Genomic DNA, 21,082 nt, shown 5'->3' with positions numbered 1-21,082 from the left:
GGAAATGCAAAGTTGACTCTTAAATTAGGGCCTCATTCTGCAAACACATTTGTAACTAGTCCCATGAAGTCAACTGACTAGCAAAATTACATGCATAAGTATTTGCAAAATGGTATATTAAATTTGGCAAAAACTGACAGCCTGCGAAAAGCAAAGGCAGTGATTCAACTGAAGATACAGTGGAACAGTGACAGTGTGAAAGTCACTTCTCACGATACAAACGACTGTCTTGACTACTCTGCTTTGTCCTCCAATTTGCTTCTTTGGGCACACTTTTTGGAGAAAGCTGGCTTGTTCTACCTAGTCACTTTGAGATCAGATAGAATAGTCCCTAACAAAATAGTTGGAATGTAGAACAGAAGTGACAGTCCTGTAGCAGCTCTTGGTTATCTCAGATTTTAGGCACACATATGCATTCAATCTATACCTATACCCACCCACTATTTTACCTTTGTATTGTCAGAAGACTAGATCAACCAATATAACAGAGCCATGCTCCTTGGAAGAACAGGGGAAGAGAGGATCTTTAAGTCACTTTTATGCTGCCTTGATCCTGGGACCATACAAAAAACAATAGAGTCCCTGGCATAATTTAGAGCATACTTATTCTTAAACCTATCCCCAGAACAACAAACCTGGATTGGACAACAGGACTGGGGCCAAAATGTGTAACAATGTTCTTAGACTGTGGTATTTTTAGATGCATTAGTTGTATTTTGCAATTTTCTTTAGGATTGCAGAAAGTCCCTTCAAATCTTAGAATACTCCAGATACAAGACTGACGTACATTTAAAAAAAATTTTTATGACTCACCAAAGGTGCTAATCGGTTGCTGATAAATTATGTTCTCTGACTCCTTTTGCCTTTGATCATATGCATCTTTAAGTTCCTCTTGCAGCTCAGGAGGTAGAGCAGCAAAAACCTCTGGGTCCACCTGAACAATGAGAAATAGTTCATTAGAGGTTTTTCTACTGGTGACAACAGTGTTTGATGTTTACTTTTTATTGTTTACCCACATGAGAAAGGGATTTGCGTTATGTGTCAATCATATTTAGATAAATTTAAAATATTGTAAGATATCTTCTGTTTGCATTTATATATTTATATACACACATATACACACACACATATCTGTCAACAAGTGAAAAGCTTAAATTATTTTCCTTTCAATATTTACATTTTAAATACAATTTATTTTACAACTAATTTGCTTAACAACATTTATAATAAATCAACTCGATTTAAATAACATGCTCAGAGGTGCCAAATCAACAATTGTTTTGATTATTTTCATAATATATTTAATACACACTTGCTGAATATTGTGGGCAAAGCTGTGCCTTTAAGACACACATACCCCTGTAATGGGAGCATGTGCAAAACAACTCCTTCCCAGGGAGAGGCACCCAGAAGCATTCCCTCTCCACCCTTATCCTCAAAGACAAGTAGGATTGACATCTGGCTCCTTCTAGTTCTTGCACCCAGCAATTTTTTTAGGCTGGTGCTTCCCGAATGGAGCATCTTGGAAGCAGCCTTGCACCTCCTTGAGTGCAGGGGCTACAAATCTAGTTAGATGAGTTATGCTGGATTTGGAGGGGAGTGGGGTGGATAGGAGCCTTCCTTCTTCCCTATGCTAGTACCCTTTGATTGTACAGATTTTCACTTTTGGATGAATAATCTTCTGTCATTCATCATCATCTTGACTGGGCCAGAGCTTGAGTACAGATATACAGTATACACACCTGATTATCCGAATAGAAAGGACGACTTGGATTTTATTTGGCTAATTGGGAGTTTATAACAGAGAGGGCAGAAGCAGCAGCGCAGCAAGACCTCTGCAACTCTGATGTCATGTCCCCAGTCACTTACTCCCATGACAGCAGGACTGCAGAAGGCTCCTTGCACTGCCACTCCTGCGCGTGCGTGTGTGTGTGTGGGGTTGTGCTCCTAGGGGGGCAGAAAGGATACTGCTTGGCCAGGATACTACTTTACTCTGCCAGGACCCTGCCTTCCCTGCACGTTGGGCTAGCAGGGATAGGGTGTCACCGGTCCCGCATCAGTACAAGGAGCCCTCTGCAGCTCTGCGGTCATAGGAGTGAGTGAGCAGGGCTATGGTGGGGGAGCTGCAGCGGGCTCCGTGTGTTGCCGCAGGAGCCATTCAGCAGCAGCGTGGCCTCACCATTGCTGGGGGTCTCTTGTCTATTATCTGAACCTCTGCATCTGTCCTCTATGGGAGACAAGGAAGGGATTCAGAAAACACAGAGATTCAGATAACAGGATTTCAGAAAATCAGGATTATACTGTAGTGTATTCTAGATTTTTCTGGAACATTCAGATGAAGTTTCATGAGCCAGTAGAAATACTGTATGTGATATTATTCTCTAGTTTTGAGTTGCTCAATGTTTTAAAAGTTTCAAATATTTGCCTTCTTAAGTTTTCAGTGCAAAAAAGTGAGTGAACTATTTACGCTAAGGGTGAAACGTATACTTTCCTCCATTATAAAAAAAATCTTGTGAACTTTCTGACATGCTCTAAAAGCTAAAATGGGTGAGTGCAGAAAGTAAATTTGGCAGGGAGACGGACTTTACTAAGAATTGTTTTTGAGTTTTCCAATGAAAATGGTTAGATTTTGGCAAAGTTATGAGGCGTTCAAAACCAACCCGTACATGACGATTACATGTTATTTATAGGCTTAGAGGGTTAGATTTTTATTGATAAATGTTGGTAAACCAGTGATTTCTCTGTACACACACACAAACTGACGAAATTATACTTCCATAGATAATAACAGAAACGTACAGATAGGAAAAGTAAGAAAAATGGTGCTTGAGAACTTATCGAAGTTTGATTTAAGCATATTAAGTGTGTATATTTTGACATGTGATGTTGACAATTTATTTTTTAACAATTATCAAGCTTTAAACTCTGAACAACATACTAATCCACAGAGACCTCCCTACCAACACTACAGAAAGAGGGATTCTAGGTGGACTCCTCCTGAAGGTCGAAACAGCAGACTGGACTTCTACATAGAGTGCTTCCGCCGACGTGCACGGGCTGAAATTGTGGAAAAGCAGCATCACTTGCCCCATAACCTCAGCCGTGCAGAACACAATGCGATCCACAGCCTCAGAAACAACTCTGACATCATAATCAAAAAGGCTGACAAAGGAGGTGCTGTTGTCATCATGAATAGGTCGGAATATGAACAAGAGGCTGCTCGGCAGCTCTCCAACACTAGTTTCTACAAGCCATTACCCTATGATCCCACTGAGAGTTACCAAAAGCAACTACAGCATTTGCTCAAGAAACTTCCTGAAAAAGCTCAAGATCAAATCCGCACAGACACACCCCTGGAACCCCGACCTGGGATATTCTATCTACTACCCAAGATCCATAAACCTGGAAATCCTGGGCACCCCATCATCTCAGGCATTGGCACCCTGACAGCAGGATTGTCTGGCTATGTAGACTCCCTCCTCAGGCCCTACACTACCAGCACTCCCAGCTACCTTCGAGACACCACTGACTTCCTGAGGAAACTACAATCCATCAGTGATCTTCCTGATAACACCATCCTGGCCACTATGGATGTAGAAGCCCTCTACACCAACATTCCACACAAAGATTGGCTACAAGCCGTCAGGAACACTATCCCCGATAATGGCACGGCTAACCTGGTGGCTGAACTTTGTGACTTTGTCCTTACCCATAACTATTTCACATTTGGGGACAATGTATACCTTCAGATCAGTGGCACTGCTATGGGTACCCGCATGGCCCCACAGTATGCCAACATTTTTATGGCTGATTTAGAACAACGCTTCCTCAGCTCTCGTCCCCTAAAGCCCCTACTCTACTTGCGCTATATTGATGACATCTTCATCATCTGGACCCATGGAAAAGAAGCCCTTGAGGAATTCCACCATGATTTCAACAATTTCCATCCCACCACCAACCTCAGCCTGGTCCAGTCCACACAAGAGATCCACTTCCTGGACACTACAGTGCTAATAAACAATGGTCACATAAACACCACCCTATACCGGAAGCCTACTGACCGCTATTCCTACCTGCATGCCTCCAGCTTTCACCCTGACCACACCACACGATCCATCGTCTACAGCCAAGCTCTGCGATACAACCGCATTTGCTCCAACCCCTCAGACAGAGACAAACACCTACAAGATCTCTGTCAAGCTTTCTTACAACTACAATACCCACCTGCAGAAGTAAAGAAACAGATTGATAGAGCCAGAAGAGTTCCCAGAAGTTACCTACTACAGGACAGGCCTAACAAAGAAAATAACAGAACGCCACTAGCCGTCACCTTCAGCCCCCAACTAAAACCCCTCCAACGCATTATTAAGGATCTACAACCTATCCTAAAGGATGACCCAACACTCTCACAAATCTTGGGAGACAGGCCAGTCCTTGCCTACAGACAGCCCCGCAACCTGAAGCAAATACTCACCAACAACCACATACCACACAACAGAACCACTAACCCAGGAACTTATCCTTGCAACAAAGCCCGTTGCCAATTGTGCCCACATATCCATTCAGGGGACACCATCACAGGGCCTAATAACATCAGCCACACTATCAGAGGCTCGTTCACCTGCACATCCACCAATGTGATATATGCCATCATGTGCCAGCAATGCCCCTCTGCCATGTACATTGGTCAAACTGGACAATCTCTACGTAAAAGAATAAATGGACACAAATCAGATGTCAAGAATTATAACATTCATAAACCAGTCGGAGAACACTTCAATCTCTCTGGTCACGCAATCACAGACATGAAGGTCGCTATCTTAAAACAAAAAAACTTCAAATCCAGACTCCAGCGAGAAACTGCTGAATTGGAATTCATTTGCAAATTGGATACTATTAATTTAGGCTTAAATAGAGACTGGGAGTGGCTAAGTCATTATGCAAGGTAGCCTATTTCCTCTTGTTTTTTCCTATCCCCCCCCCGATGTTCTGGTTTAACTTGGATTTAAACTTGGAGAGTGGTCAGTTTGGATGAGCTATTACCAGCAGGAGAGTGAGTTTGTGTGTGTATGGGGGTGGGGAGGATGTGAGAAAACCTGGATTTGTGCTGGAAATGGCCCACCTTAATTATGCACATTGTAGGGAGAATGGTCACTTTGGATGAGCTATTATCAGCAGGAGAGTGAGTTTGTGTGTGTGGTTTTTGGGAGGGGGATGAGAGAACCTGGATTTGTGCAGGAAATGGCCCAACTTTATTATCATGCACATTGTGTAAAGAGTTGTCACTTTGGATGGGCTATCACCAGCAGGAGAGTGAATTTGTGTGGGGGGGTGGAGGGTGAGAAAACCTGGATTTGTGCTGGAAATGGCCCACCTGATAATCACTTTAGATAAGCTATTACCAGCAGGACAGTGGGGTGGGAGGAGGTATTTTTTCATATTCTCTGTGTATATAAAGTCTGCTGCAGTTTCCACAGCATGCATCCGATGAAGTGAGCTGTAGCTCACGAAAGCTCATGCTCAAATAAATTGGTTAGTCTCTAAGGTGCCAAAAGTACTCCTTTTCTTTTTGCGAATACAGACTAACACGGCTGTTACTCTGAAACCTGTCATTAACTAATTATTGTCTGACTTCCCTCCATAATTTCCCACAATTGTGAAAATTTATAAATCAATAAAAATAGAAAAATGCTTAAAAATAAACACTGATAGCATTATCCATCAGATTATAAAAAAATAAAAACAGAATTCTGCCAAGCCTGGTAGTAGTTTTAACAACAATGGCATTTTTTTCTTCAATTGAGATCTACAAATATTTGTATGGAAGACAGGCTGCACAGTTCACACATACTAATTTACCTCTCTAATGAATACTCACTTCATATAAATTGTGCATCTGCTTACAAAGGTAAATCTTGATGCACCTGGCACAGATTTTTTCAGTTTTGAAAACTCTTCATGCCAAGCACAAAGTTTTCAACACATAAGACATGCAGTAAATAAGGTAAGTTTTGGACGGAGTCTGGCCCTACTGAATGCACACCTTGTATTTGATAGCACATTACAGTGGAATCAAGCCGAATATTTCCAGAACTTGGAATGATTTTTAAAAACACAGGTATTTCTATTAAAAATATATTTTTTTAAAAAGTTAAAGCTGAATGCTTAAGCACCCAAGAATCAGGAAATTTGCACATGCAGTATGAACTCGGTCCCTTTGTGTACATGCATTGCAACAGTCTAATTATATTCTCTCATAACTATTTCTCAAATAAAATCATATACAGAATATTTTATTTTTACCTGTGCGAGAGCACACCCACCCTCAATTGCTTAAAAGGTGCACTTTGTAAGTTGCACTAAGAGACAGTGATCCAAACTAAAGGTTGAATGTACAAAATTAACTAATTTCCTGACTCTTAAGTAATTATCTGTGCAACCATAATGTCTTACATGTAGCTTTAAAAAAAACTGAACAAAAAGTGAACCTTGTATATTTTACATAAATAGTTCTCAAACTTTCTGATGGTATTTATGCCTGTAATAAATTATTAATAAGGTGATTACAATATACGGCGCTTTCAGGCAAAACGAATCTATTGTGAAATTAAGAACTCATAAGTGACCTCTCCTTATTAACTCATCATACAAAACATCAGTTTTTTTATGTGCTGTTTACATTCTCAAAGTGATTTACCATTTGAAATCACAAAGTAGGAGGTGCAAATTTGCTAATGATAAAAAAAATGTTACTAACCTTTGTGTAACTGGTTTCAGAGTGGTAGCCTGTATCAGCAAAAAAAACCGAGGGGTACTTGTGGCACCTTAGAGACTAACAAATTAATTTGGGCATAAGCTTTCATGGGCTAAAACCCACTTCATCAGATGCATGCAGTGGAAAATACAATAGGAAGATATATATACTCAGAGAACATGAAAAAATGGGTGTTGCCATACTACTCATGACAAGACAAATTAATTAAAGGTGGGTTATCATCAGCAGGAGAAAAAAACATTTGTAGTGATAATCAGGATGGCCCATTTCAAATAAACAGTGACAAAAAGACGTTAGTAACAGTAGGGGGAAAAAATTAGCATGGGGAAATAGCTTTTACTTTGTGTAATAACCCATCCACTCCCAGTCTTTATTCAAGCCTAATATAATGGTGTCCAGTATGCAAATTAATTCCAATTCTGCAGTTTCTCGTTGGAGTCTGTTTTTGAAGGTTTTTTGTTGTTGGAGAATTGCAACTTTTAGGTCTGAAATTGAGTGACCAGGGAGGTTGAAGTGTTTTCCGACTGGTTTTTGAACGTTATAATTCTTGATGTCTGATTTGCGTCCATTTATTCTTTTGCGTAGAGATTGTCCGGTTTGGCCAATGTACATGGCAGGGGGCATTGCTGGTACATGATGGCATATATCACATTGGTAGATGTGCAGGTGAACGAGCCCCTTATGGTGTGGCTGATGTGATTAGGTCCTACGATGGTGTCCCTTGAATAGATATGTGGACAGAGTTGGCAACGGGCTTTATTGCAAGGATAGGTTCCTGGGCTAGTGTTTTTATTGTGTGGTTGCTGGTGAGTATTTGCTTCAGGTTGGGGGGCTGTCTGTAAGCGAGGACTGGTCTGTCTCCCATGATCTGCAAGAGTGAGGGACTGTCCTTCAGGATAGGTTGTAGATCCTTGATGATGCGCTGGAATTGGTCTTGTTACAGTTGGTATGGCAACACACATTTTTTCATGTTCTCTGTGTGTATATCTCTCTCTCCATATATATTATATCTATCTTCCTACTGTATTTTCCACTGCATGCATCCGATGAAGTGGGTTTTAGCCCACGAAAGCTTATGCCCAAATAAATTTGTTAGTCTCTAAGGCGCCACAAGTACTCCTCGTTTTCTTTGTGTAACTGTTGTTTTTCAAGATGTGTTGCTCACGTCCATTCCACGTTAGGTGTGTATGCGTCACGTGCACAGTTGCTTGAGATTTTTCTCTCAGTGGTATCCACTGGGCTAGCTCTAGTGCTCTCTGGTGCCATGCGCTCCTGTGCCAGTGTAAGGCGCCCAGCCGGCTCCACACCCTCTCAGTTCCTTCCTCCCAGCTAACTCTGGCAGAGGGGCAGGAGGGTGGGTCATGGAATGGACATGAGCAAGACATCTCGAAGAACAGTTATGGAAAGGTTAGTAATAGCTTTTTCTTCTTCGAGTGCTTGCTCATGTCCATTCCACATTAGGTGCCTCCCAAGGTGGGCTCGGAGTTCAGAGACATACAGATTGTAACACTGCTCTACCAAACTTGGCATCATCTCTAGCTTGCTGGGTGATGGCATAATGAGAGGAGAAGGTATGTATCGATGACCATGTCGCTGCTCTGCAGATGTCTTGGATCGGGACCTGGGCCAGAAACACCACTGATGAAGCCTGAGCTCTTGTTGAATGGACAGTCAAGATGGCAGGAAGCGGGACACCCACCTGCTCATAGCACATACAAAACCAGGAAGGGATCCAAGATGAAATTCTCCAGGCCGAAACTAGTAGGCCTTTCATTCTGGCTGCTACTGCCACAAAGAGCTGTGTGGATTTACGAAACAGCTTGGTCCTCTCAAGGTAGAAAGCCAGGGCATGTCTAATATCCAGCGTGTGGAAACGCTGCTCCTCCGATTTTGTGTGTGGTTTTGGGGAGAAAACCTGATTACTATGAAGCTGCGAGACCACCTTTGGGAGGAATGCTGGATGGGGGCACAGTTTAACCTTGTCCGTAAAAAACATTGTATACAGGGGTTGTGACGTAAGGGCCCTCATTTCTGATACCCCTCCTGGCTGAGATAATCACCATCAGGAAGGCAATATTCCAGGAGAGACACAACAGAGGGCATGATGCCAGTGGCTCAAAGGGAGGGCCCGTGATTCTGGACAGGGATGAGAGTTGACTTGCCCATTTATCAATACGCCCAGGGCTCAGAAGGTAGCTTGGACCAGACTGATGCTGGCTCTCACATGGGCCTCCGACCAGCTCTTGATCAGCCAGTTGTCGAGGTAAGGGTAGACTGATACGCACCGGGATCTGATGAAACATAGGTTGGGTACTGGTATTGGCCCCTTGATTGGGTGCTGACTTCACCTCTGATCTTGAGGACAAGTCAGTTTGGAGGGATTGTAGGGGGCTGGAACCCCTTGCCTCTGTCGGCCAGTGCCAAGGGTCCAGGGAACGGTGCTGGAGCAACAAATTCTTTGCTGACATCAGCAGGGTCAGTTTCCCTCTGGTTGGTACCAGTGGACTCAGTGCCGGATAGGAGCTCAAGACAACATGCTCCCTTCTGCTCGATGACCTCGTCGGTGCCAGAACTTGCTCTGCCAGAGTCGGCAGTACTAGGAGAGCCATTTGGTCCCTGGCCACTGCAAGTGTCTCCAGGGTGGACAGCACTGAGATCCTGCTGGTGCCATGATGACCTCCTGGTGTCGGTGGATGGTCCTGTACCAGACTCAGCGGCACCTGTAAGCAGGATGGAGTCGATGGTGTCACAAGCAGAGTGGGGGTAAAGGAGTGGCCAGACACAGGTTGCGCACTGCTGCACTCTCCATGTTTGTCCTTCCTCGATTCTGGGGAATGTCCCCTCTTGGATCGTTGTTTCTTGTGTTTTTTCCTCAGCACTGGTGAAGGGGAATGGAGCCAAGAGACCAGTGCCACTGGAGGAGCACTCCACACCAATGTCTGACCAGCTTGGCTTTGATACTGGTCTGAGCCTGGCTTCCATCAGGATAGAACTTAGCCTAACATTCCTGTCCTTTTTCATATGAGGCTTGAACTGGCAGTAGATCTGGCAATGCTCTCGAATGTGATCCTCCCTGAGACACTTCAGACAGCTGGAGTGCTGGTTGCCCACCGGCATGGGCTTGCCACAGGAGGCACAGGATTTGAAGTCCAAAGACTGGGGGCGGAGGATGCCCTTCTAAGCTAAATGTGGAAGGTTTAACTATATACACTACTACTAAAAGAAATATCTGTAAATACCTGTATTCTTTACTACTTAAATGCTCTGCTTTAAGCTTCAAATCTTGCTAACTTTTATAGCTTTTTCTCTATTCCAAATGATTACTACAGAGGCTAATTGAAATGAATTAAACCTATTTGGATTCTTACAATACGAACCTTAGAATTAACAAGTGAAACTTACCACAAATTTCCCAATGAACAAATCAGTCACCTTATTAACCAGGCACCCAACTCATATAAAAGCAATTCAGACAAAAGTGATGTAGAGTTGAAAAAAATTAACCTAATTAAGTAATAAGAAACTGCAGTGCGTAAATTGTGTAATAATTTACATCTGCTGAGTTGTTATAACTAAAATCCTTCACACTTGCAGCAGAATGACAGTAATATTTCAATTTATGGAGTGTACTACTGTACTAATTCATTAGTAGTTTCAAATATAAATAGCTTTTTTTTTTTTTTCACACACATATGGACAAATTGGAAAGGGTCCAGAGGAGAGCAATAAAAATGATAAAAGCTTTAGAAAATCTGATTTATGAGGAAAGGTTAAAAAAATTGGGCATGTTTAGTCCTGAGAAAAGAAGACTGAGGAGGGACCTGATAACTGTCTTCCAATATGTTAAGGGCTGTTAAAAGAGGACGATGATCAATTTTCTCCAAGTCCACTGAAGGTAGGACAAGAAGTAATGCACTTAATCTGCAGCAAGAGAGATTTTGGTTAGATATTAGAAAAAACTTTCTAATGGTAAGGGTATTTAAACTCTGGAAGAGGCTTCCAAGGGAGATTGTGGAGTCCCTGTTATTGGAAGCTTTTAAAAACAAGTTGGACAAACACGGTCAAGGATGGTCTAGGTTTACTTATTCTTTCAGTGGCAAAGGGGATTGGACTTGATGGCTTCTTGGGGTCCCTTCCAGCCCTACATTTTGTCTATGATATATTCTCCCATAATGATGTAGTTTATGACATGAAGACCTTAGGAAAAGACCATATATTGTTTTAAATTAAGCTACCACTTCAATAGTAACGGCTTTAAGATCTGTTGAACTCATGTTACTTTTAGTTTGAGAACTTAGACTTGGATCTACAAAGGGACTTTGCCACAATGCCTAACTTTTAGATGCATAGAAAAATCACTGGAATCCACAAAGCCTGAGTTAGGCACCTAAGAATGGGATACACAAAAGCCAGGCCTCTAGGCGGGGCCACCTAAGCTAGCCAATGGGAAATAGTGATGAGAGAAGTATGTCCTAAGCCCTGTTCCTCTCACAGATTTCAGCACCTAAATCCAGGCTATAGAGAGGCACCTACTTCTGTTTGCAATCCACAACCGGAAACCCATCTCCCCTTTCTTGGAGTTAGACAGCTTAGGTGGCTAAGCTGTTTTTGCAATTTCCCACAAAACAGCTGGGGGGATAGGCCTCTATTACAACCTTTAACCCAGTGGTTAGGGTACTCAGCCAGTGTGTGGGAGATCCCAGTTCAATTTCCTTCTCTGCCTAATAGGATGTTTAGTCGAGTATAGTGTCCTGAGAACATTGAATGGAGAATTAGCTCCCTGTTGCTGCGAATGAATTTTAAATGAAGTCTATAACAAGATCTTTCAGCATCCATCTCCAACATATCTGATCCGCTGAGACTGAAGAAAGGATGAACAGCCTTGGATGAATAGCATCCATCCACCACTTCAAGCCATCATGCTATAAACCAGAGGTGGAAAAACTACGGGCTGCGGGCCAAATCCGGCCTGTGGGACCGTCCTGCCTGGCTCCTGAGCTCCCAGCCAGGGAGGCTAGCCCCCGGCCCCTCCCCAGCTGTCCCCCCTACCCTGCAGCTTCAGCTTGCTGCACAGGCAGCATGGCTAGCGCACGCCCACTTCCTACGCTTTCCAATAAGCCTGTCCTGCCACTCTGAGTGGCATGGTAAGGGAGCGGCGGGGGTGGATAAGGGGCAGGAGGTCCTGTGGGGCAGTCACAGGACAGGGGCGGGGATGGGGCGGAGGTGGTCAGGAGACAGGGAGCAGGGAGGCTTGGATGGGGGTAGAGTCCAGGGGGTCCTGGGAGCAGGAGGGGTTGGATAGGGGGTGGGGTCCTGGGGGGACAGTTAGGGTTGGGGGTCCCGAGTGGGAGGCCTGTTGTGGGGCAGGGTGTGGACAGGGGGTGGGGTCCTGTGGGGCAGTTAGGGGCGGGGGGTCCTGGGAGGAGGCAGTCAGGGGACAAGGAGCAGGGGGGGTTGGATGAGACAGGGGTTCTGAGGGGGGCAGTCGGGGACAGGAAGTAGGAAGGGTCGGATGGGGGAGGGGGCCAGGCTGTTTGGGGAGGCACAGCCTTCCCTACCCTGCCCTCCATACCGTTTCGCAACCCCGATGTGGCCTTCGGGCCAAAAAGTTTGCCCACCCCTGCTATAAACCACTTTTGCATTCCCCGAATCCCGGTCCTGCTGTGCACCAGTTCAGTAGCCTCAAGCAACTAATATGGCATCTGGGAATTGCTGGGACCCATGGGAGCTCCTGTCATGCCTCCCCCGACAAACACACACTAAACTGGCAGGCACATGTGTGGCATGGGAGCTACCACGCTAGCTTTATGCCTTAAAAAGATTCATCTCTAATGGGGTGATTCTCCAGTGGCTAGCTAAGCTGATTTTAGGACTGCCTTGCACTGCTGGTGCAATGTAACAGAGCTGCAGTGCAAGGAAAAAACTGTTCATACATCTCATTTTATTACAAAACGAGGGATAAATGTAGAGCCTTTTCATCATCAACAACAAAAAATAACTTTTCAAGACACGGATGTAGAAATACTGGCAACTATAAATCTTTAACATGTATTATACTTTTGCTGAGTCCAGGATAAAAATTCTAAAGGTGCAGAGGCCAGTACTTAGTGGCCCATGGGTCGGATCTGACTGACTCACAAATTCTAATAATTTTGCCTGGACAAATGAAGTTGTTAACTATTTATTTCTACAGATTCAAAGCTCATATTTGTTGATACCACGTTAAAACCCACTTATTTTAGAGTAAACTCTACCTGCGAGAATGCTGGCAGGGCTATTACATTAATTCCTGCATCACTGTTTGGTTCTTGGAGGTCTGGTATTTGTAAGAGAACTGTTCCAACTGGCTGTGGCAGAAACTCATTGTTACACCCATTCATGGGCTCTTTTTTGCTATCACCATAAGTCTCTCCCTGTTGAATTGCGTACATTTGCTCTACTTGTTCTCTGAGATCAGATGGCAGTGCTTCCAAGACAGATTGATCTAACTGCAAATAAAATAAAATAAAAAGGTCATTAGATGTTTGGAGAACCAAGAACATAAGAACATAAAAACAGTTAAAGAGTCACAGTACTTATTTTACAAACTGAAATTAGAAGAAATTAAAACTCAACAATGGACATCCTAATTTGTATACACAAGCTGACTTGGGAATCTGACAGTACTGAATGTTGTAGCACAGTGGTTCTCAAACCTTTATACTGGTGACCCCTTTCACATAGCAAGCCTCTGAGTGCGACCCCCCCCTTATAAATTAAAAACACTTTTTAATATATTTAATATCATTATAAATGCTGGATGAAAAGCAGGGTTTCGGGTGGAGGCTGACAGCTCGTGACCCCCCCACGGGTCCTGACCCCCAGTTTGAGAACCCCTGTTGTAGCAGCTGTATTATGTAAAAGGCAAAATTAAGTTAGTACACATAAATGCTTAGTCTTGTATTTTTACAAATAATATTTAACATAGTAAATATAAATCCTATATAAACTTTCCTTCACATTCATCTAACCTTCATTATAATCCTAAATAACTAATATGAATAAAATATTGGCAACATATATATTGATTTGAACATAAGTCTTCTATCTGGTCTAAAGCAATTGACTGATCATTCAGCAATACAGCAACTGATGATCATTCAGTTTAGTACCAGGATATTTATATATATGCTCCAATTTACTTTGGTGTTACTAATCTGGTGTATTTACCGCAAGATGAGACTTCTCACTGCCATATTTGTAACATAGGTTTTGTTAGTACAGTCAGTAAATTTAGGATATGCTCTTCCCCCAAAACCATAAACACCATTCAATAATCAAGTCAGTTCTCAACAGTTGGTCCCAGGGGTAGATTTCCATAAAACATAAAATTACTAACATCAAACAAATGAAATGGTGCATCAGATTCCAAAAGCTGAAATATTTAATTGCAGCTCCCTGAGTGACAGAGAGTATGATTGATAATCACAATAGGAACATCTTAAATGTAGATTTGAATCCATGTTGCTCAAGATTATTATTACTGTAGCACCTAGGAGACCCAGACATGGACAAGGACTACACTGTTGTATTTGTAGGCCAGTGGTGGGCAACCTGTGGCCCATCAGGGTAATCTGCTGGCGGGCCAGGAGACAGTGTTTACATTGACCGTCGGCAGGCATGGCCGCCTGCAGCTCCCAGTGGCCACAGTTCACCGTTCCCAGCCAATGGGAGCTAGGGGAAGTGGTGCAGGCCATAGGGCCACTGGGAGCTGTGGACCGTCAAAGAAACACTGTCTCACGGCCCACCAGCAGATTATCCTGACGGGCCCTATGCGGCCCGCAGGTTGCCCACCACTGTTGTAGGCTCTGTACAAATACAGAACAAAAAGAAAGTCTCTAAAATGAAAGGCAAATAGCAATCTGTACAGAATGAAATACTGTATTTGCTGGTAAGTGTTGCAAATACAGGTTTCAGGGGAGTATTCCAGATGCTTTCTTCTACTGATTATCCTTAAGAGAAATTTTAAAATCTCATACCCAGGGCACAGCACAGGGGTATATAATTGCAGGATTTTAACAACAAAAGGAAATATAACATTAAATATAGGAACTTATTTTGTTAGGTCACTGTCTATTTTCTTCACCATAAATGAGGTTGGAAAGAATAAAAGGAGAGCAACATCTGCTTCTATGCTTTGGTTCATTGGGACAATTTTGAATTTCTGAATAATCTAACCACTTCTAAACATACTGAATTATAGTACAAGAAAAGGGGGCTTTTCAAATTCTATTACTTTTTTATTTTGTTTAATATAGTAAACAAAAACAACACGGCAAAATCTGAATTACATCATTTGAACCTTTTGAATTAGTTGTGTTACTAATTAATTAGTAAGGTAAAGTGTATCCTTGTGCGGAGCAGAATTCTTATTTAGCTCTAGTCAGGTATTAGGATGAGCAAGTGTAAATATCAGGACTATAATAAAAGGATAGTAACAGTGCTTAAGAGCGCTACCTTCATGAAAAACATAAATGGTACATTGTAAAAGTCCCCTTTAATAGTTCATTAGTAATTAGCCTATATGGAAAATAGTCCCTATTAATAACAATAATTAAAGCTCAGCACATACTATAGAATTAAAAAAATACATATTTAAATTCCTAACAGAGTATTGCTATTTTTATTATATAAGAGCATTAACACAAAAAAAGTGTCGTAACTCTGAGTTAAGTTTTTAGAACGTCATGATTTTTAAAACCAAGGTTTGTATTTCTTTAAAGAGCTTTAGAGTTGCTGGGTGAAGGGTAATCTATTCAATACTCTGAGATCAGAGTATCTTCTCCTTTTTAGTCCCAGTTCCGTTCTCTGACACTGTAAAAAGGAAGAAAAATACTGGAAGAATGACAGTTTTTCCTGTTGGGTATTTACCACCAAAAATAGGAACTGCATTCCTGTACAGTAATTACAAACAAATATGTATCAGAAGTTCCGTACCCCTCACATTTACCTGGGAAGGTGAAGGAACCTCAATACTTAAATTAAGTCTTGATTTTACGCTGATAGGAGTGTGTAAACCATTCCATTTGACTGCAGACTCAGCCTTGCTGGTAATGGGATTGAGACCAGATGTCAGATGGGTAGTGAGAGATGGCAGAAAAGTGCATGTTCTTGATGCAGACGATATTTCGAGATCCATAGCAGCCACAAATACTATAAATGTAGAAAACAATATACAGAAAAATTCTCTTAACAGTTCAAAAACAACTTACTTTTCACATGGTAGGAAACTTTAGTTACCCTATGCTTCTACTGAAAAACATTTGGTAGTTTGTGCAATAATGGGAATTGTTAGTGAGAACCTTTTTCTACTTTAAATATCTACCTTAATTATCCATCTATCTTTTCAAGATTTTGTAGAAGTTCCGATTCTAAACTAATTCATACATCCCTCTTTTTCAGGTGGGATGGAGCAGCAAAACATGCACACAAAGTCTGATTGCTTACATAACTTGAAATGAATTTCTGTTGAAAAATGTTCAGACGCAAAATCAAATTAAAATGAGTTGTGTCTTAAAGGAAGCCAATACGATCACAAACCCAAAATACAACTGACCATGGCAGTTTAAAGCATGCAGTGTTGTTGTCGCCGTGTCAATCCAGGACATTAGAGAGACAAGGTGGGTGAGGTAATATCTTTTCTTCGACCAACTTCTGTTGGTGAGAGAGACAAACTTTCCAGTTTATACAGAGCTCTTCTTCAGGTCTGGGAAATGTACTCAGAGCATCACAGTTAAATACAAGTTGAAACAGATTGTTTAGCAAAAGTAGTTACTGACCTTCTTTATGTTCTTCTTCTGAAGATTTCTTAGTTTTTTGAACATGTAGAAGATCGATAACTGAATGTGATCCCCCAGGTAAATGTCCAGATGGTACTGATGAGCGAGAGGAAACAGCTGAAGTGGTTTTATTGATGGGAACTAACTGATGCACCTGAATTCCAACCTCAAAACAAAAACACATTTTGTATCCTTATTTCTAATCACAAAGTCAAGAACAGTAACAAATAAGGGCAATTTAAACTGACAAATTTTATGGAGTTTTTTTTCTCTTTTTTCTTTTAAATATATAAACTCTCCCAACCCGCCTGACCAAAACCATCCACCTACTACTAGAGGAAAAATATTTTGCAGGCACTAAAAATAAAATCAGCCCCCCAAGTCAACAGCTAAGAAATTACAAAAGTGCCACCCTTCTTCATTTCTCTGGGGTAAAGTAAAGAAAAAGTGTGTGTCAACAGGATCATATGAACAATTTATATAACTGATATTGGTTTTACTAAATTATACAAACTCCCCAAACTCAAACAAGTATATATGTTGCAACCAGGATTAGAAATTTATACTAACTCAGAGAAGTACCCATGACAGCTGAAAGATGTATCGAGTGAGGGATACTATTTTTTTCTCCCAATTCACTGATCTAATCTATACTACACTTACCACTTCAGTATCTGAATATCAGACGAACAGTGAAGGTCCATGCCAAGTGCACAAGGGCAGGGTTTCCCCCAAAGTGCAATAGAAACAAACATACTTTCATTTTCTACCAGATACATTTCCTGCCCAGAAAAGCTTTCCTCACCTTTAATTTAGTCCAAAATCATATCCAAAACAAAACAGCAGAAGTATTTTTAAAAATTATTTTGCCCAATTCAATGGTGCACCTGGGTACCATTTGCAGGCTTATCTCCAACTTTCCTAAAATCTTGAACGGGAAATCCTGAGATAGAGTACAACAGGCCACACCAAGCATGAAATAAGCGGTGGGTGGATGGCTGCTAGGACTTTTTCTATGTTTATATAGCTAGGAAATTATTCACTGCCAATTAGTTTAGCTGAAACTGTGATATTAAACTGTGAAACCTCTCTCTATAAAAATGGCCTGTTTGGGCTTCCACATTTCTATTCTAAAAAGATTACTAAATTAAGTGTACTCAGTTTACAAATAGGCAAGTTGTACTTTATCATATGTAAAAGTGGCAAAGAGTTCTGTGGCACCTTATAGACTAACGGACGTACTGGACCATAAGCTTTCGTGGGCGACACACGAAAGCTTATCCTCCAATACGTCTGTTAGTCTATAAGGTGCCACAGGTCTCTTTGCTGCTTTTACAGATCCAGACTAACAAGGCTACCCGTCTGATACTTTATCATAAGTGAAACTATTACCCTGTTAATGTCAATCCAAATCTGTGCAGCCTAATAAAGTTAATAAAATATATCCATGTAGAGCAGGAAACGTAAAAAACAGAAACTTGAACTCTTTGTTTTATTAACTCACCCCTCGCATATCTGATATATTCAGTTTCATTGTGTGAAACATGTTTAGTGTTTCTTTCCCGATTACTTTTGCACTATCTGTTGCATGGTCAAGAGTTACAGTTCTGCAAAGAATAAAATACATTTAAAGAAAAGATACATTACAAAATTGCAAAGACTTTACATTATTAATTCCAGACATCATCTCAAAGAAAGATATACTACTTGATTCCATGGAGGAAAATAATTTCTAAGTCTACAAAATTGGATTAACAATTTTTAGGAAAACTAGGACAAATACACTATAGAAACATTGATTAAAATCAATACTTATGAGAGATGATTACCAGTCTAAGACAATTTTAAAAAATTCTGGATTATTAAGTTTATAGGGAGGAAGGGAGAAACATTTTTGTCCTCAATAATTAACTAATATTAATGATCTGATAGGTGAGAAACCAAGGTTTTACTGAAACCATCCGAATACCTATATAGCAGCCAGAGGTGTAGAGGAGTCTGTAACTACACTATTTCAGTTTCAGTCTTCTTTCCTTCAAACCCTGAAGGATGCACTGGTGGCATCAAGCTCATTCTTTCCCACTCCTGCTTCATCTAACACCTCCTATCTTCTCCCAATATTGTCTCATTGTTTCTGTTGCTTGGTCTGTATCTAGCTGTTGTCTTGTCTTATACTTAGATTGTAAGTTCTTTGGTGCGGTGACTATATTTTTATTTTCTATTTGTACAGCACTTAATACAATTGGTTGCTAGTCCAAGACTAAAGCTTGTAAGTGCTATAATAAAACATATAATAAACAACATGTCTCACAACTTTCTAACCTCTGAAGTATATTCTGTTCACCTTTCCTCTCCTTTTCTGTAAGTGCAGCTGTCATTTATTGTTTTTCATATTCCTTGTCCTTTCTTTCTAATTTGGACACATTTGGCTCCCCTTCCTTTCTCCTCCCATATTCTCCATTTTTATCCTGGATGAGTTCAGTTTTCAGACTGATGATTGATTCTGCTGCTTCTCACTTCTACTTTACTTCCTCCTCTAGCTCTAGATCTACTGCTCAATACACCTATGAAAGGGATCAGTACTAATACTTTTCTTATGGGACAAATCTAAGCAGTAATAATTGATTTGTGTAAAGCATTTGTACAGCATGCTATTTTACTTTACTTAACAGACTTAACAGAGACTATTAGCTTTGCAAAAACCCTATTGCATTCTATCTATATCAACAGTATTACATCAGATAGTTTTACTACATAAACAGGGTGCCAGAGCTTCTCTTAGATCTAATCTTATTTTCAGCATGATACAAAAAGGTGCATGTTCTCAAGGTCACCTTTTATAAAAAAATTAGTATTTATTCTGTGTATTCTTCTCCGAAATCAGTTTGAGAGTGTACTATCGTAGACTTAACCAAAAAAACAAACAAAAAAAAAAACCAATCATTTTTGGATTTGCTAAATTCAAGGAACCGTACACTTTAATAGATATGTGGCAGGCAATTAGTGCTACATACCGGAGTAGTGTGTCAGTAAGTATTACCAATTATTATTTTCTTGTTTCAAACAAGAAAAAAGCATAAAGCCTCACCAAGGCTATTTTTTTTTATGGTTTGTAATTAGCCTTCTGGAATCCCTGAAAAGATTTATTGGAAGCTGAACATCACATAAAGATTAGACTGGGGTGCTCTTCTGATTGGTGCTGCTGACTGTACCACAGTGCTGAAGAAAATTAACGCACAATTGTTAGAATTGTGTCAAGGTCAGTATTTGCAGCCAGCTGCTCTTCCAAAAGTGATTTTGACTGACAAAGCCTTTTCAGACCAAAAGGCTTTGCAGACCAAACCACCCCTGCTTATTTCAAGACCATCACAATGAAGTTCCTTTTCTACTTCTAAAGGAGACTGGAAGGACAGATATTAGTCTCTAAACTCCTCTAAGATTGTAAGAGGGACATGTATTTAAGACATTTTCCCATGAAAATCCTATAGTCATGTTTCTATAGGAAAACAAGAACACCTGGGACTATATTAAGCAAAATGTATAGGAAGTTTGAGAACACTACTGCAACTATTATATAGTTATAGATACTATATAAAGTCCAATTTTGCAAGGCAAAAAGCATCTTTAATGCCCTTTATGTTTTACTGGGAGTTCACAGGGCTCAGCATGCTGCAGAAGTGGGTCCATACCTACATAATGATAAGTTTTTAATTCTATGCAAGGTTACCTGGCAATGTTGTCACAGATTCCATGGCCTCCAAATTTTGCAGGTTCTACAGGGGCCCCAGCCTTTCTGACCATTATTTTAAGAGTTAATCGTTTACCCTTCATCCCAGCAGCTTCAAGTCTATGTTGGATCTCTTCTGAAAGACTCAGAAGGAAAGCTTCTGCTTCCTTAGGCTAAAAGGAAGAGAAAAAAAAAGCTCTTTATCACTCTCTGTCATGTATCTGATGTAGAGAGCTAAAATGTCTTTAAAAATTAAAAAAGTACTTTAGTTAATTTATTTCATGTAGTTTTGGCACTAACGGGTACACTATAAAGATTTTAAAAATAAAAAAGAGCACAGCCAACTGACTGCAGCAAGAAAACTCATAGGTAAAAGTGCCTCTTTTTTAACTTGCTCTGTTTTGCCTCTGAATAGAAGGAGAATTTTCATTGCATGCATACTGCTATACTAATGTATGACAAATCTGAGGATACAAATTTCATATAATTTTGTCATTTGTAGTCAGAGGAGCATGTTCTGGCAACATCTGAGGTAAATCACACACTTTTGAGATGTGGAACATTGAAAAATTAGTTTTATTTTTCTACAAAAAAGTGCAACTTCTTTGTAGAGTCATTTGAAGAACAGCCTGATGCACAAACTTCAAGTTGTTTTATTCAAGAGATTTTGATGACAACTAGTACGAACTCTGAAAAGAGGAAGTTACTCACCTTGTGCAATAATGATAGTTTTTCTAGATGTGTTTCCCTATGGGTGCTCCA

General features: G+C 40.8%; 1 protein-coding gene across 17 annotated transcripts in view; it reads right to left on the bottom strand.

Annotated features, from left to right (window-relative positions):
- The window catches only part of REV1 (REV1 DNA directed polymerase), a 95,686-nt gene that overhangs the window by 15,168 nt on the left and 59,436 nt on the right, over nt 1-21,082 (bottom strand). For all 17 annotated transcript variants that reach the window (XR_012159864.1, XM_073352192.1, XM_073352182.1 and 14 more), the window contains 6 exons: nt 20,321-20,493; nt 18,098-18,200; nt 16,594-16,759; nt 15,765-15,967; nt 13,030-13,263; nt 814-934 (listed from right to left, as the gene is read on the bottom strand). Coding sequence is in view for 16 of the 17 variants with exons in the window: in XM_073352192.1 (XP_073208293.1) it covers nt 814-934; nt 13,030-13,263; nt 15,765-15,967; nt 16,594-16,759; nt 18,098-18,200; nt 20,321-20,493 (1,000 nt within the window). In the remaining variant the exon portion in view is untranslated. The remainder of the gene's footprint in view (nt 1-813; nt 935-13,029; nt 13,264-15,764; nt 15,968-16,593; nt 16,760-18,097; nt 18,201-20,320; nt 20,494-21,082) is intronic.

This window comes from Lepidochelys kempii, chromosome 1 (assembly GCF_965140265.1).
Source record: "Lepidochelys kempii isolate rLepKem1 chromosome 1, rLepKem1.hap2, whole genome shotgun sequence".
Lineage (NCBI taxonomy): Eukaryota > Metazoa > Chordata > Testudines > Cheloniidae > Lepidochelys > Lepidochelys kempii.
Note: the sequence above shows the minus strand (reverse complement) of the source record. Positions and strands in the feature narration are given on the sequence as shown.